This window comes from Budorcas taxicolor, chromosome 4, assembly GCF_023091745.1.
Source record: "Budorcas taxicolor isolate Tak-1 chromosome 4, Takin1.1, whole genome shotgun sequence".
NCBI lineage: Eukaryota > Metazoa > Chordata > Mammalia > Artiodactyla > Bovidae > Budorcas > Budorcas taxicolor.
Genome location: NC_068913.1, coordinates 107,073,096 through 107,090,657, shown reverse-complemented (window position 1 = coordinate 107,090,657; position 17,562 = coordinate 107,073,096). Strand labels below are relative to the sequence as shown.

General features: G+C 40.7%; 1 protein-coding gene across 1 annotated transcript; it reads left to right on the top strand.

Moving 5' to 3' along the window:
• Window positions 1-13,417: 13,417 nt before the first annotated feature.
• On the top strand, window positions 13,418-17,272 carry LOC128046755 (serine protease 1). The gene is made up of 5 exons (XM_052638945.1): window positions 13,418-13,457; window positions 14,827-14,986; window positions 15,439-15,692; window positions 16,459-16,595; window positions 17,123-17,272. The coding sequence occupies exons 1-5, from the start codon at window positions 13,418-13,420 to the stop codon at window positions 17,270-17,272; spliced, it is 741 nt and encodes a 246-aa protein (XP_052494905.1).
• Window positions 17,273-17,562: the final 290 nt, after the last annotated feature.

Genomic DNA, 17,562 nt, shown 5'->3' with positions numbered 1-17,562 from the left:
TGCTCTATTTTGATGTTCACCATCACATTTACCTCCAACTTTCTCTGCTTCTCTTCCTTATCTCAATTCCTTCCAATCCAGCAGAACATTTTCTCTTACGAAATGCCTCACCAGTCCATCATATTCAGAAGAGGAACGTTTTCAAATTATTTCATGATGGCATTTGCACATGCTTTTCTGCAATTGTGGTCTCAGGTTATATTCCTGGGAACCTCTATGATAAAAATTAATTGTTCTTCCATTAAGTCCGCTTTACCAACTTAACCTTGAAGAGTGGAGGTAGGATGTGGCTGCAAGTGGGATGAGAGAGCAATGTGAAGTGAATTCTGACAGAAACATAATTGAATTCAGTTGGCACTTCAACAAAATTCTGATATGTAGATCAATGATTGTTAATTTCTCCCATTTCCCCTTTTTTCCTCTGGATATTCATGTTATCCATGAGAATATTAATGTCCAGACCACCTCCCCCCGCAAAGAAACATGGCTGCATTCACTCATTCACCTATTCTTTAAGGCCGCTCATAGTCAAGAGCAGAGTAGTTATGATATAGAACTATAACTATCTATATCTATATATTGCTTACAAAGCCTAAAACAATTACAATTTTGGCCCTTTACAGGAAAAGGGAAAGGTTTCTGAACTTGCACATAAAATATGGAGAAAAACACATGCAGCTATAAAAATAGAAATGTCCCCAAACTAATGGCACCTGTGAATGAGATTCTCAAGGAAATTGCAACCTGGTTCCAGAATTCATGTAAGTAAAATAGAACATGCTATTCACTAACCTTGAGTTGTTCTGATTGCTTCCTTCAGTTTTTTTTTAGTAAGTTTCTTAGTATATCATTTTTTTCAAGGGAGACATTCTTATTTAAAATTTCCCTATACATTGGAGTGTTAAAGAGCCAGAACAACTCAGCCTCAGTGACTGGTGATGTATTAGCCAGGAAAAGTGACTAGGGAAGCCAAAGAAGAGGAAATGCAGATTCAATGAAGGAAAGGGCATAAGATTACCTTTAGAGGCCACTGACTCTTGTTATTGCCAATATAAATATCAATATGTTTGCTTGAGCCCAATCAGCACCCAATTTAGTCACAGGTTTAAATAATCCTCCAAGGCCACAAAGCCATGTGCATGGAAAATAGAGGTGACAAATACAGATTAATGAACACAGATGCATACTTCTGGGCCACTCTGTGTTTGAAGTTAGGAAAAGAAGTGTAAGTACCAAACCATATAAAATGCAGATAAGAATATTTATTCAGTCTGGGACCCAACTCAGTTCCCTAGGTTCAAACTTCACAGAAACAGTTCAATATCTCAGAAGAATAAAATATCTTGAAGGTCCAAGCTCTGCTTCACAGAAATGACAAGCACACATACATAGACACAGAGACACCTCGTACTAACCCTCATCCCTGGCCTCTTCAACAGGGGCCATTCTCCTGGTGACTTTCACTTAGAATGCAAAACTGTTTCACTTAATACCAGGTTTACTCTGCTCCCCACCCCTTCCACCTACCTCCCCACCCCCACCATCTGCTATCCTTGGTTTTCCCCACCTTCATGCTGTCCAAACATCTGACTGGTCCCATGCTGTTATGTGCATCATTAGAATTCTTCAGCATGATTTTAGGTAATTCATGGATGATCATTTTTACTTAAATAGCTTTTTAAAATGGCATGTGTCATTTAGATGTGCATTAGATTAAAATTCACAAAGACACACCATATCAACATCTTTGTTTAAGAAGAGACTCAAGAAAAGAAGTGTAATTTGAAAATGAGAAGGTAGAGGTGGCTGTTTGAGGTTTAGACAGAGCATGAGGAAGCCTGTTTCCAGGCCAGGGGAGCCAGCTTGGGATGGCCCAAACCTGCTGCCTCTTGAAGCAGGTGGGTCAGCCTCGCTCTGTCAGTGACACTGGCCACGTGATGGCTGCTGCAGTTCTACACATCAGGGCATTCCATGTCCACACTCAAGGTGGGAAGAGTGAAGGAGCTGTACCAGAGAGTACTCTTTCACATCTGTCCCACTGAAAGGAAAAAAGATCCTTTCCAGAAGTTCCCAGCAGACTTCCTTTTCCATCCAGTGACTGGAACAGTGTCAAGTGGACACCTGAAGCTGTAGTAGAGACTAGGAATAGATCAAGCCCTGAGCCTTTGGAGTGGGAGCACTGACTCCAAGACCCTAGACTACCAGAGAACTAACCCCAGGAAGTATCAATAGTGAGAACTCACACAAAGAAAACCACCTGAAAACAAGACATGGCATCACCCAACCACGAGTAGCATCTTGTCCAGGACACTTCATTTAAACAACAAACAAAATGAAAATACAAACCCAATCATCAGCAGACAGGATTACCACCTCACTCAGCCTTGCCCATCAGAGGAAAAACAAGCAAACAAACAAACAAAAACTCAGCACAAATCTCATCCTACAGGAAGCTTACAGAAACCCCTGTACCATCATTAGTGAAGTGAAAGTGAAGTCTCTCAGTCGTGTCTGACTCTTTGCCACACCATGGACTGTAAGCTACCACGCTCCTCCATCCATGGGATTTTCCAGGCAAGAGTACTTGAGTGGGTTGCCATTTCCTTCATTAGGAGGGCAGAAACCAAAAGGAAGAAAGAATTAAAAGGAGATCTCAAGCACAATAATGAAAAAAATAATGAGAAGGCAGAGAAATACTATACAAACGAAGGAACAAACTAGAAACACAGGAGTCCAAATAAATGAAAAGGAAATAGGCAAACTCCCTGAAAAAGAATTCAGAATAGTGATAGGAAAGATGATCAAGAACCTTGAAAACAAAGTGGAGAAAATGCAATCAGTTAACAAAAACTTAGAAGAACTAAAGAATAAACATACAAAGACAAACAACACAATTACTGAAATTAAAAATACTCTAGAAGGAATCAATAGCAGAATATCTGAAGCAGAAGAATGAATCAGTCAGCTGGAAGATAAAATGGTGGAAATAACTTCTAAAGAATAAAGTAAAAAGAATTAAAAGAACTGAGGATAGTCTCAGAGACCTCTGGGATAATATCAAACACACCAACATTCTAATTATAGGGGTCCCAGGCTTCCTTGGTGGCTCAGAGGTTAAAGTGTCTGCCTGTAATGCAAGAGACCTGAGTTCGATCCCTGGGTCGGGAAGATCCCCTGGAGAAGAAAATGGCAACCCACTCCAGTATTCTTGCCTGGAAAATCTCATGGACAGAGGCACCTGGTGGGCTACAGTCCACAGGATCACAAAGAGTCTGACACAACTGAGCAACTTCACTTTCACTTTCAGAAGAAGAAAAAAAGAAAGGGTACGAGAAAATTTTTGAAAAGGTTATAGTTGAAAATTTCTCCAACATGAAAAAAAAAATAGTCAATCAAGTCCAAGATGCACAAAGAGTCCTATATAGGATAAACCCAAGGAGAAACATGCCAAGACACATACTAATCAAACTAACAATGACTAAACACAAAGAAACAATATTAAAAGCAGCAACGGAAAAGCAACAGGTTTACAAAGGGAAACCCCATATGCTTAACAGCTAATCTTTCAGCAGAAACTCTGCAGGAGAGAAGGGAATGGCAGGATATATTTAAAGTACTGAAAGGGGAAGACCTACAATTAAGATTGCTGTAGCCAGCAAGTATCTCATTCAAAATTGATGGAGAAATAAAAAGCTTTTCAGATAAGCAAAAGTTAAGAGAATTCATTTACAACAAATGTTAAAGGGATGTATATAGTCAAGAAATACAAGAGAAGAAAAAGGATCTACAAAATCAAACCCAAGCAATTAAGAAAATGACAATAGGAACATATATATCAACAATTACTTTAAATGTTCCTACTTGGTGGTTGCTCAGTTGTGTCTGACTCTTTGCAACCCCATGGACATACTGTCCATGGAATTCTCTAGTCCAGAATACTGGAGTGGGTAGTCTTTCCCTTCTCCAGGGGATCTTCCCAACCCAGGGATCGAACCCAGGCTTTCCACATTGCAGGGAAGTTCTTTACTGGCTGAGCCACAAGGGAAGCCCAACCTTTACCTTCTGTGCACCAGGACCCAGGAGAAAGGAGCAGTGACCCAACAAGAGACTGACCCAGACTTGCCCAGGAGTGTCCAGGAGTCTCCAGCAGAGGCATGGGTTGGTGGTGGCCTGCTGCAGGGTTGGGGGCAGTGAGTGTAACAGTGCATGCATGGGATCTTCTGAAGGAGGTCGCCATTATCTTCATTACCTCCACCATAGTTTGGCCCCAGGTAAATAGCAGGGAAGGAACATAGCTCCACCCATAAACAGAAAATTGGACTAAAGATTTACTGAGCATGGTGGAGAGTTCTGACAAAATGTGGTCCACTGGAGAAGGAAGTGGCAAACCACTTCAGTATTCCTGCCTTGAGAACCTTGTGAACAGTATGAAAAGGCAAAAAAGATAGGACACTGAAAGATGAACTCCCCAGATCGGTAGGTACCCAACATGCTACTGGAGATCAGTAGAGAAATAACTCCAGAAAGAATGGAGAGACAGAGCCAAAGTGAAAACAACACCCAGTTGTGGATGGGACTGGTGATAGAAGCAAAGCCTGATGCTGTAAAGAGCAATATTGCATAGGAACCTGGAATGTTAGGTCCGTTCAGTTCAGTTCAGTCCCCCAGTCATGTCTGACTCTTTGTGATCCCATGAATCGCAGCACACCAGGCCTCCCTGTCCATCACCAACTCCCGGAGTTTACCCAAACTCATGTCCATTGAGTCAGTGATGCCATCCAACCATCTCATCCTCTGTCGTCCCCTTCTTCTCCTGCCCTCAATCTTTCCCAGCATCAGGGTCTTTTCAAATGAGACAGCTCTTCACATCAAGTCCACAAATCAAGGCAAATTGGAAATGGTCAAACAAGAGATGGCAAGAGTGAACGTTGACATTTTAGGAATCAGAGAACTAAAATGGACTGGAAAGGGTGAATTTAACTCAGATGACCATTATATCTACTATTGTGGGCAAGAATCCCTTAGAAGAAATGGAGTAGCCATCATGGCCAACAAAAGAGTCTGAAATGCAGTACTTGGATGCAATTTCAAAAATGACAGAATGATCTCTGTTCATTTCCAAGGCAAACCATTCAATATCACAGTAATCCAAGTCTATGCCCCAATCAGTAATGCTGAAGAAACTGAAGTTGAACGGTTCTATGAAGACCCCAAGACCTTCTAGAACTAACACCCCAAAAGGATGTCCTTTTCATTATAGGGGACTGAAATGCAAAAGTAGGAAGTCAAGAAATACCTGGAGTAACAGGCAAATTTGGCCTTGAAGTACAGAATGAAGCAAGGCAAAGGCTAATAGAGTTTTGCCAAGAGAACACACTGGTCATAGCAAACACCCTCTTCCAACAACACAAGAGAAGACTCTACACATGGACATCACCAGATGATCAATACTAAAATCAGACTGATTATATTCTTTGCAGCCAAAAATGGAGAAGCTCTATACAGTCAGCAAAAACAAGACCAGGAGCTGTCTATGGCTCAGATCATGAACTCCTTATTGCCAAATTCAGACTGAAACTGAAGAAAGTAGGGAAAACCGCTAGACCATTCGGGTATGACCTAAATCAAATCCCTTATGATCATATAGTAGAAGTGAGAAATATAATTAAGGAACTAGATCTGATAGACAAAGTCCCTGGTGAACTATGGATGGAGGTTTGTGACATTGTACAGGAGACAGGGATCAAGACCATCCCCAAGAAAAAGAAATGCAAAAAAGCAAATTGGATATCTGAGGAGGCCTTACAAATAGCCGTGAAAAGAAGAGAAGCAAAAAGAAGAGGAGAAAAGGAAAGATATACCCATTTGAATGCAGAGTTCCAAAGACTAGCAAGGAGAGATAAAAGAAAGCCTTCCTCAGTGATCAGTGCAAATAAATAGAAGAAAACAGTAGAATGGGAAAGACTAGAAATCTCTTCAAGAAAATTAGAGATACCAAGGGAACATCTCATGCAAAGATGGGCTCAATAAAGGACAGAATGGTATGGACCTAACAGAAGCAGAAGATATTAAGAAGAGGTGGCAAGAACACACAGAAGAATTATATTTAAAAAATCTTCATGACCCAGATAATCACTGTGGTATCATTCACCTAGAGCCAGACATCCTGGAATGTGAAGTCAAGTGGGACTTAGGAAGCACCACTGTGAACAAATCTAGTGGAAGTGATGGAATTCCAGTTGAACTACTTCAAATCCTAAAAGATGATGCTATGAAAATGCTTCACTCGATATGCCAGCAAATTTGGAAAACTCAGCAGTGGCCACAGGAGTGGGAAAGGTCAGCTTTCATTCTAATCCCAAAGAAAGGCAATGCCAATTGCACTCACCTCACACACTAGTAGAGTAATGCTCAAAATTCTCCAAGCCAGGCTTCAGCAATACGTGAACCATTAACTTCCAGATGTTCAAGCTGGATTTAGAAAAGGCAGAGGAACCAGTGATCAAATTTCCAACATCTGTTGGATTATCGAAAAAGCAAGAGAGTTCCAAAAAAATATCTATTTCTGCTTTATTGACGATGCCAAAGCCTTTGACTGTGTGGATTACCACAAACTGTGGAAAACTCTTCAAGAGATGGGAATACCAGACCACCTGACCTGCCTCCTGAGAAATCTGTATGCAGGTCTGGAAGAAACAGTTAGACCTGTACATGAAACAATAGACTGGTTCCAAATAGGGAAAGGAGTATGTCAAGGCTGTAAATTGCCTCTCTGCTTATTTAACTTGTATGTAGAGTACATCATGAGAAACGCTGTGTTGGATGAAGAACAAGCTGGAATCAAGATTGCTGGGAAAATATCAATAACCTCAGATATGCAAATGACATCACACTTATGGCAGAAAGCAAAGAAGAAGTAAAGAGCCTCTTGATGAAAGTAAAAAATGAGAGTGAAAAAATTGGCTTAAAGCTCAACATTCAGAAAACTATGATCATGGCACTGGTCCCATCACTTCATGGCAAATAGATGGGGAAACAGTGGAAACAGTGATAGAATTTATTTTGGGGGCTCCAAAATCAATGCAGATGGTGACTGCAGCCATGGAATGAAAAGATGTTTGCTAGCACATGGAAGAAAAGTTATGACCAAACTAGACGGCATATTAAAAAGCAGAGACATTACTTTGCCAACAAAGGTCCAGCTAGTCAAAGCTATGGTTTTTTCAATAGTCATGTATGGATATGAGAGTTGGACTATAAGGAAAGTTGAGTGCTGAACATTTGATGCTTTTGAACTGTGGTGTTGGAGAAGACTCTTGAGAATCCCTTGGACTGCAAGGAGATACAACCGGTACATCCTAAAGGAAATCAGACCTGAATATTCACTGGAAGGTCTGATGTTGAAGCTGAAACTCCAATACTTTGGCCACTTGATGCGAAGAACTGATTCCTTTGAAAAGACCCTGATGCTAGGAATGATTGAAAGTAGGAGGAGAAGGGGACGACAGAGAATGAGATGGTTGAATGACATCACCGACTTAATGGACATGAGTTTGAGTAAACTCCAGGAATTGGTGATGGACAGGGTGGCTTGGCGTGCTGCAGTCCACGGGTGTCACAAAGAGTCAGAGACGACTGAGCAACTGAACTGAACTTAAATGTAAATGGATTAAATACTCCAGCCAAAAGACACAAACTGGCTGAATGGATACAAAAGCAAGACCCATATATATGCTGTCTACAAGTAACCCACTTCAGACCTAAAGACATATATAGACTGAAAGTGAGAGGATGCAAAAATATATTCCTTGCAAATGAGAAGCAAATGAAAGCTGGAGTAGCAATCCTCATATCAGACACAATAGACTTTAAAATAAAGAAGATTACAAGAAATATGGAAAGACACTATATAATGATCAAGGGGTCAATCCAAGAGAGGGACATAACAATTGTAAATATCTATGAACCCAACATGGGAGCACCTTAATACATTAAGACAAACACTCACAGATATAAAAGGAGAAATTAATAGTAATGAAATAACAGTAGGAGACTTGAACACCTCACTCACACCAATGGACAGATCATCAAAACAGAAAATTAATAAGGAAACACAAGTCTTAAATGATACATTAGATGAGATGGATTTCATTTATATCTTCAGGACATTCTGTCCAAATGCAGAAGAATACTGCTTCTTCTGAAGGGCACATGGAACGTTATCCAGGATAGACCACATTTTGGGTCACAAATCAAACCTCAGTAAATTTAAGAAAATTGAAATTGTATCAAGCACCTTCTCCAACCACAATGCTATGAGACTAGATATCAATTATAAGAGAAAAAAAAAAACCTGTAGAAACACAAACACATGGAGGTTAAACAACACAATTCTAAATAGCCAACAGGTTACTGAAGAAATCAAAAGGGAAATCAAAAAATTTCTAGAAACAAATGACAATGAAAACATGACAATTCAAAACCTATGGGATGCAGTAAATGCAGTTCTAAGAGGGAAGTTGATAGCAATACGATCCTACCTCAAGAAACAAGGAAAACATTTAATAGACAACCTAACTTCACACCTAAAACAACTGGAAAAAAAAACAAAACAAAAAACCCCAAAATTAGTAGAACGAAAAAAATCATAAAGATCCAAGCAGAAATAAATGAAAAAAATGAAAGAAATCAAAGGTGACATAAACAGATGGAGAGATATTCCATGTTCCTGGGTAGGAAGAATCAATATTGTGAAAATGACTATATATCCAAATGCAATCTACAGATTCAGTGCAATCCCTATCAAATTACCAATGGCATCTTTCACAGAACTAGAACAAAAATTTTCACAATTCATATGGAAACACACAAGACCCCAAATAGCCAAAAGAGCCTTGAGGAAGAAGAATGGAGCTGGAAGAATCACCCTTCCTGATTTCAGATTATACTACAAAGCTACAGTCATCAAGACAGTATGGTACTGGCACAAAAATAGAAATATAGACCAATGGAACAAGATAGAAAGCCCAGAAATAAACTCATGCACCTATGGGTACCTTAATTTGACAAAGGAGGCAAGAATATACAATGGGGCAAAGACAGCCTCTTCAATAAATGGTACTGAGAAAACTGTACAGCTACATGTAAAAGAATAACATTAGAACACTTCCTAACACCATACACAAAGATAAACTCAAAATGGATTAAAGACATAAATGTTCAGACCAGAAACTATAAAACCCTTAGAGGAAAACATAGGCAAAACTCAATGACATAAATCAAAGCAAGATCCTCTATGACCCACCTCCTAGAGGAACAGAAATGAAAACAAAAGTAAACAAGTGGGACCTGATTAAACTTAAAAGCTTTTACACAGCAAAGGAAACTAAGCAAAGTGAAAAGACAACCTTCAGAATGGGAGAAAAGAATAGCAAATGAAACAACTGACAAGGGATTAATTTCCTAAATATACAAACAGCTCATACAACTCAAAGGCAGAAAAACAAACAACCCGATCAAAAAGTGGGAAAAATATCTAAACAGACATTTCTCCAAGGAAGACATACAGATTGCTAACAAACACGTGAAAAGATGCTCAACATTGCTCATTATTAGAGACATGCAAATCAAAACCACAATGAGATATCACCTCACACTGTTCAGAATGGCCATCATCAAAAAGTCTACAAACAATAAATGCTGGAAAGGGTTTGGAGAAAAGGGAACATTCTTGCATTGTTGGTGGGAATGAAAATTGATACAGCCACTATGGAAGACGGTATGGAGATTCCTTAAAAAACTAGGAATAAAACTACTATATGACCCAGCAACCCCCCTCCTAGGCATATACCCTAAGGAAGCCAAAATTGAAAAAGACACATGTAGCCCATTGTTCATTGCAGCCCTATTTACAACAGCTAGAACATGGAAGCAACCTAGATGTCCATCGATAGATGAATGGATAAAGTAATTGTGGTACATATACAGAATGGAATATTAGCCATAAAAAAGAATGCATTTGAGTCAGTTCTGAAGAGGTGTATGAACCTAGAACCTATTACACAGAGTGAAGTAAGTCAGAAAGAGAAAAATAAATATCGTATTCTAATTCACATATATGGAATCTAGAAAATCTCTAGATTTTTAGATTTAATGCACATATATGGAATCTAGAAAATTTCTACATTTTTAGAATAAAAATTTCTTCAGTAAAAAAGAAGAAATTATTTACAAGGCAGCAATGGAGAAACAGACATAGAGAATAGACTTCTGGACATGGGGAGAGGGGAGGAGAGGGTGAGATGTATGGACAGAGTAACATGGAAACTTACATTACCATATGTAAAATAGATAGCCAACAGGAATTTGCTATATGGCTCAGGAAACTCAAACAGGGGTTCTGTATCAACCTAGAGGGATGGGATGGGGAGGGAGGTGGGAGGGAGGTTCAAAAAGGAGGGGATACATGTATACCTATGGGTGATCCAGGTTAAGGTTTGACAGAGAACAACAAAATTCTGTAAAGCAATTATCCTTCAATTAAAACATAAATTAAAAAGAAAAAAAAAGAAAGTGAGAAGGTAACTAGAGTACAAGCACTATGCTAAGCAGTTTACATGCAACATGTGTGAAAGTTGCATGGGAACTACTGAAGTCTGGAAATCATCACTTGGCATTTTTCTTATATTCCTGCTACTGCTTTAGATGAGTGAAGAATCATCACACTGCAGCCAGACAGGTCTCAAGGGGTTTTGTTGGGAATTTACCTTTCTTCCTAGATAACTGTCCTTAACTTGGAACCTTCATTCTTTCCCAGCCCGATAGAAGGAATTCAAGTCAAAAAGCCCAGGGTACACCATACAGAGACCTCTAGGACACACCAGCACACAAGCCAATTATTGTGCAAACTCTTCTCTAGAATGTGTTTTTTGTATGAGTTAAGATCCTTGATGAAGTTTAGGGGGAAGTTTCAGGGATGATATAGAATAATACAATACCCAATACCTTATTGTGGAGGTATCAAAAGTGGAAGATAATTAAATATGATGAGAAGATACCCCATTTTTCATTCTGGATCTGGTTCTCCTCTTACTCCTTAGCATTTCTTGATTTCTAGGCATTAGTGACTCGTAGCTTCCTGCCTCGTGTACAGTGGTCTCAGTGGGTATGAGTTCAGTTAAGGACAATATAGACACTTTCCATGGCTGCATCCTTAGAAGCTGCTCTGCTATATTTTACCTCCACTGAGTCATCCTCAACTGGGGATGAAATGGACCACTGAGAGAACATTCAGCAACATTTGGAGACACTTTTGGTCATAACTAGAGGAAGACTAGTGCTACTTGTAACTTTAGGCCAGGAATTTGATGAATATCCTACAATGTGCTGGCTAACACCCCACAGCAATTATCTGGCTCATACTATCAACAGTGCCAGAGTGGAGAAACTCTGCCTTCTACTAAGTTATCTTCATATCAGAAAACTTTCAAATGAAAAAGACACAGAACCTACTTTAGGAGTGACAATTTGCTAAAGAAGAAACAGCATCCTAGGATGCCATTCAGATGCATTGTATAGGTGCAGAATCTTGCTATAATCTAGCTAGAGGTTCATTCTCACTTAGATTCACCTCTCCTGGGTACTCTGCTGTGTCACATTTATTATGACAGTTCTTGCTCCAAGAACCCGTTTCTTGGATATTTCAGAATTTCATATGCTCCTTGTAATCATCCCTTGATTTGGTAGAATTCAGAGATTTCTCCTACGGAGAAAAATTCAATGAGCAATCAAATTAAGGGGGGAAAAGGGGAATTTTACACAACCCAAGCTGAGGATTACAACCCGTGAGACAGACTGTAAGAAGCTCTGAAGACTGTTCCGCCTGTTAGACATCAAAGGCACAGATACATACATTTTCGAGTCCCAGCATCATACACTGAAATGACATGGTGATAGCTTACGTAAAGTTCACCAAGAATACACAGTCCAGGTAAGCATGTACAAAGCAAGAAGCAAGACATCGTGACCCCTACAGAGCTGGGAAAAAACAAAACTTTTAAGAAGTTATATTGCTAGCTTCAGAAGAAATGAAAAAAAAAAGAACTTTATTGTCTTGCAACCACTCCATTTTTGAGGAGCTATGAAAAGTGGAAGCACACTGCACATTAGGAGGAAAGGAAGAAGTCCAAAGTGATGCAAAGAAAATGTTAAATTGTTTAATTTTTGCTGTCCTGCCTTAAAGTACGTTATTTCATCATTCCTCTGTTATGTGGATGGCATCACGTGGAAGGCATGGGCTCTGAGGTGAGGCTTACTGTGTTTGAATCCTGTATGGATCACCTCACAGAACTGAAAATTTGTGGAAAAAATCTTAGCTTCTCTAAGTACAAGTTCTCCATCTATAAAAATGGCAAAACTTAGAGCACAGCACTCACAAAGCTGTTTGTAAGGACTGAATGAGCTGATGTTCGGAAGGCCCGTCCCCAGTGTTTGATACATTATAAGCACTCAATAAATTCCCATTGTCTGTTCACTGGCCAAGAATTCTGTAACATTTCAGCCTCCAGATTTTGGTGAACTGACTAGGGAAGTATTACATAGTGGTTGAGAGCATAGACACTGAAGCCAGATTTCCAAGGCTGGAATCCTGACCCTACCATGGACTTGCCTTGTGATTTTAGCAAAGTCCCTTGTATTTTTGTGAGCCTTCAGTTTTCTCATCTGTAATATGGAAATCATAAGAGGGATCTTATAGGTTTGTCTAGAGATTTACTAATTTGACATAGGCTAAGTATTTAGAATATGCCTATTAAACAGTAAGCTCAGATAAGTATAAATTGGGCTCACTTTCTCTTCTCTATTTTGAACTATTGTGGTTTTGAATAAAATTTTTGTTCTTTTCTTAGGGCAACAAGTGTTCCTATTAATAACAAAACATTAGCATGGGTATACAAGGCCAGAGCTACCACAAGACAGATGATATAATTGTGAAACAGGCAATATTAATTAAACATCCAGGGTGTAGCTCTCAAGATCATCATCCTCAGGATAAAAGTTCACACTTGAGACAACCAAGGACCTACATTTTTTGTCTGGGAATCAAGCCACCTGTAGCCCTGTTGTGTGATCTTTCCCCAACTTACTTTTTTATTTAGGGGAGCAGTGTCCACCAGGTGGACTCATTTCTTCCATTCCCATAACCTTCTGGAAAAGTGGACATGGGCGGATGTTTAAATTGGATGCTGACTTATCTTCAGTGTGGCATGGAATTGAATTCTAAATTTGGATTTGTGATTTTCCAGGGAAATCACATTTCTGGCACCTGTGGCCATGGGTGTCAATGACAAACCTAGACATATAAATAGCTGTGGATGGAAACCCTGCAACCTAGTCCCTAGTCCAGAACCGGTGAGCAACCATGAAGACCTTCATCTTTCTGGCTCTCTTGGGAGCCGCTGGTGAGTCTTAACAAATAAGTGATCAGTAGGGGTCTATAACTTTTTTAAGGTTGTACTTCGTACTCTGGAAGCCAACAGTGAATGCCAAATATAATCTCTGTACTCAAGAGGCTTAAGATGTTGAAACAACAGTGTATAGTACACATGTCTGTAGACAACTAAATCTCATTTGTTGGAGATTACAGAGAGCTGGGGTGATCAGTGTAGAAAGCATCAAGAGGAAGAATCTGCCCTGAATTTCAGGTATGATCTATGAAGAGGGAAAAAGAAAAGATAGTCAACATTAAGGAAATGTTTTGATCTTTAAAAGAATTTGTAGCTAACAATTGGAACAAATGACCACTCAAGCTCCTTGAGGCTGTGAGTATCTCACTTGACTCTCCTCTATACTAAAAAGCTTCTTAAGAGGGAGCTTAACAGGCAAAGACACTCTATTTCTTATGAATAAAATCTTCGGGCTGGGTTTTACCACATCTTCACTAATGAAATTTTGGAGTAATGCAAAGACTATTCAGTTTTTATTCTTCAAACTTATTATAAAATTTCCTCAAATTTGATTATTATAAATGAATTCAATAGGCCTACTTATATATCAAAAGTGTCTATCTCAAAGTTAGTTTAGGAAATATGAACAATGGGGCATAGAGCATATGATCCCAGATATTTAGAGTCTTTAGAAATCATAGTAAGTCAGTGGTCCAAAATTTACAGTGCTGAATAAATTTAAAATGTTGGAAACATGATTGGGATGAGGAGAAAGATTGGAGAGAGAAACTTTATAGTGTTCTATGAGATTATTTAGTGAATATTTTAGGTGAGAACCAAGAAGAAATTGGGGGAGCAAAAGCACGAAACTCCTTATTCTTTTACAGGTCAGAACAACTCAGGCGGCATTTAAGAGTTTCCTTTCTGTTACCTCTTGTGGTATTTATGCTGTACTGAACTCTACAAATAAACACAATGATGGTGACTGCAAAGCTTCACTGAACACACACTTAAATGTCTCCTTTGTGCCAAAAATATTCTTTATATTCTCAGGTAGTGGGCTTCAGGGCGTATATTGTGTAAGGAGTCTCTGCTATGAGTGTGTGTATCACATACATAAAAAAAAGAAATCTGTGTATTGATCAAATGTAAAGCATGCATGAAACATTAATAGTTATAATAGCATAAATATTTAGCATATGTGTCAAGTGTATAGAACAATAAGATTTTGAAAATAATAATGCTAAAATCACAGTTTCTTGATTATGCCTGATAAGAAAATAGGACCTATTTTTTTTTCTGGTTCATCTGCAAAACCTTGCTACAAAGTAGAAATTCCACAGTGGATCAGTTCTTCAGATAGTTTCCAACTTTCCTCTGTCAGTTGCTTTCCCCGTGGACGATGATGACAAGATCGTGGGCGGCTACACCTGTGGGGCAAATACTGTCCCCTACCAAGTGTCCCTGAACTCTGGCTACCACTTCTGCGGGGGCTCCCTCATCAACAGCCAGTGGGTGGTGTCTGCGGCTCACTGCTACAAGTCGTAAGTAACCAGTACTCACAGCCCTGTTCTCTGAGGTCAGGGCATCCTCAACCATGCCACAGACAACCAGGGTGAACAGAGTCATGCTTGAGGGGGACCATTCAGATTCCAAGACCTCATTATACACCCCCACCAGACATTGTATGCATTGAGGCCTTCCAAATGAAAGCAGTAAAGACACAGGAAGGAAAATAGTGAGTGGTTGAATATATCTAGAGTATTCTAACATAGCTCTTTCCCAGGTGGCTCAGTGGTAAAGAATCACCCTACCAATGCAGGGGACGCAGGAGATGAGTGTGTGTGTGTGTGTGTGTGTGTGTGTGTGTGTGTATGTGTGCACATGTGTGCACTGCAAGGGCCCTCTGTCTGTGCTTATGCTCAAGACTGGGCTCCACGGGGAGGCGGAGGCCCTCACACTGGAGACTGAGAGAACTTGTCATCTTTTGATCCAGCGGAATCCAAGTGCGTCTGGGAGAAAACAACATTAATGTGGTTGAGGGCAATGAGCAATTCATCAGCGCATCCAAGAGCATCGTCCATCCCAGCTACAACTCAAACACCTTAAACAACGACATCATGCTGATTAAACTGAAATCAGCTGCCAGTCTCAACAGCCGAGTAGCCTCTGTCTCTCTGCCAACATCCTGCGCCTCTGCTGGCACCCAGTGTCTCATCTCTGGCTGGGGCAACACCAAGAGCAGCGGCAGTAAGTCTCACGGGGACGCGGTCAGCAGGTCTGAGAATCCTGGAGGTGAAAGCCATGCTCAGGGTCAGGTAGCCCTCTGTCACCCAAGGCAGCATTCCCAGAGGAGACTGGTGTTCTGTGGAATCTTGGGATGTATAACAGAAATGTGTAGGCTCCCTCTGCTTGACAACACAGAAAGAAAGGACTATGCTAAAGTACTTTTTAGCAGGCATGCAGCTAAAATATGAATGGTGATTTGCCGAGAAGCAAAGAATGAGGAGGTACACCGAATAGAGACTGAGGTTGGAACTGCTCCAAGTATAGCCCTGCTTCAGAAATAAAGTCTCCAGATTGAAGATATGTGGTCACTGATACTAGTATTCAGTTCAGTTCAGTTCAGTTCAGTCGCTCAGTCGTGTCCGACTCTTTGAGACCCCATGAATTGCAGCACGCCAGGCCTCCCTGTCCATCACCATCTCCCGGAGTTCACTCAGACTCACGTTCATTGAGTCCATGATGCCATCCACATATCTCATCCTCTGTCTTCCCCTTCTCCTCCTGCCCCCAATCCTTCCCAGCATCAGATACTAGTATCAGGGAGAGAACAATTTGCTGATTAAAACCATTTGGAAGACCCTCCAGATAATGGTTTTTCTTCCATAATAGAAGCTACTAGCAATTGGAGGGAAGGAATGGGAATATTGGGAAGATGGGGAGAGGTACTGAGAAAGATATTTCCCAGAATGTATGGGTAATCCTCTTCTCTTTTCAATCTTGTCCACAACAGCCAGCTACCCTGATGTCCTGCAGTGTCTGAAGGCCCCCATCCTATCTGACAGCTCTTGCAAGAGTGCCTACCCAGGCCAGATCACCAGCAACATGTTCTGTGCAGGCTACCTGGAGGGCGGAAAGGACTCCTGCCAGGTGAGCTGCTTCACGCTCCTTGTCCTTCAGCTCAGCCTCACATATCTCCACTGTATTCCCCAGTTCCTGAAACTCAGAACATTGAAAAAATGTCTCTGGGACTGATCATGAGGGCTCAGGATAGGCTGGGGGAAATTAACAAGTTTTCTTTTTGCCGTATTAATGGTTAAGGTTCAGGGGAAAAGATACACAGATCGTGTGCAAGCAGTACATCCAGGTGCCCTTCTGAGGAAGGATATAGTGGTAGGGAACTCTGAAAACAGCCTGGCTGGGTGGGCAGCACTGAACTACCCATTCCTTTCTGGCCTTACAGACCTGCAGCTGGGGAAAGGAGGGATCTAGAAGGAGGGAGGAGAAAGAAAAGGGGCATGGCGTGGAGAACGAGGGTGGGCTTTCCCGGGAAAGATGGGCTTCGTGGAGGATCAGCACTTGGAAACGTGGTCCCCGGGGAGAGGAGGAACACCTTTGAGCCTTTCTCCCCTCTGTGCAGAGCTGTGAGCTCTAACTGGCTCTTCCTTCCCGCCCAGGGTGACTCTGGCGGCCCTGTGGTCTGCAGTGGAAAGCTTCAGGGCATTGTCTCCTGGGGCTATGGCTGCGCTCAGAAAAACAAGCCTGGGGTCTACACCAAGGTCTGCAACTACGTGAGCTGGATTCAGCAGACCATCGCTTCCAACTAAACAGCTTCATCTCTTCATGACCCTCCCTGTTACTCAGCTTCACCTTCCTCCCATCCTGAAAACACTACTGAAATAAAATAATTTCTAAAACCAAATATGTTCAAGGGTCATTAGTTGTTTTTTATGTACTTTCTCTTCAGTCTGGCTGCTGAGAAACCAGTGGACGTAGAGTTGAACTATTATGTGACGATGGAATGTAGATAAGTTTGTGGAAAATTGATCTATTACCCTGAGGTCAAAAAAGTCTAGGCTACAAGGGTGGTGTTCTCGGTTCTTTTCAGTCTTATCCC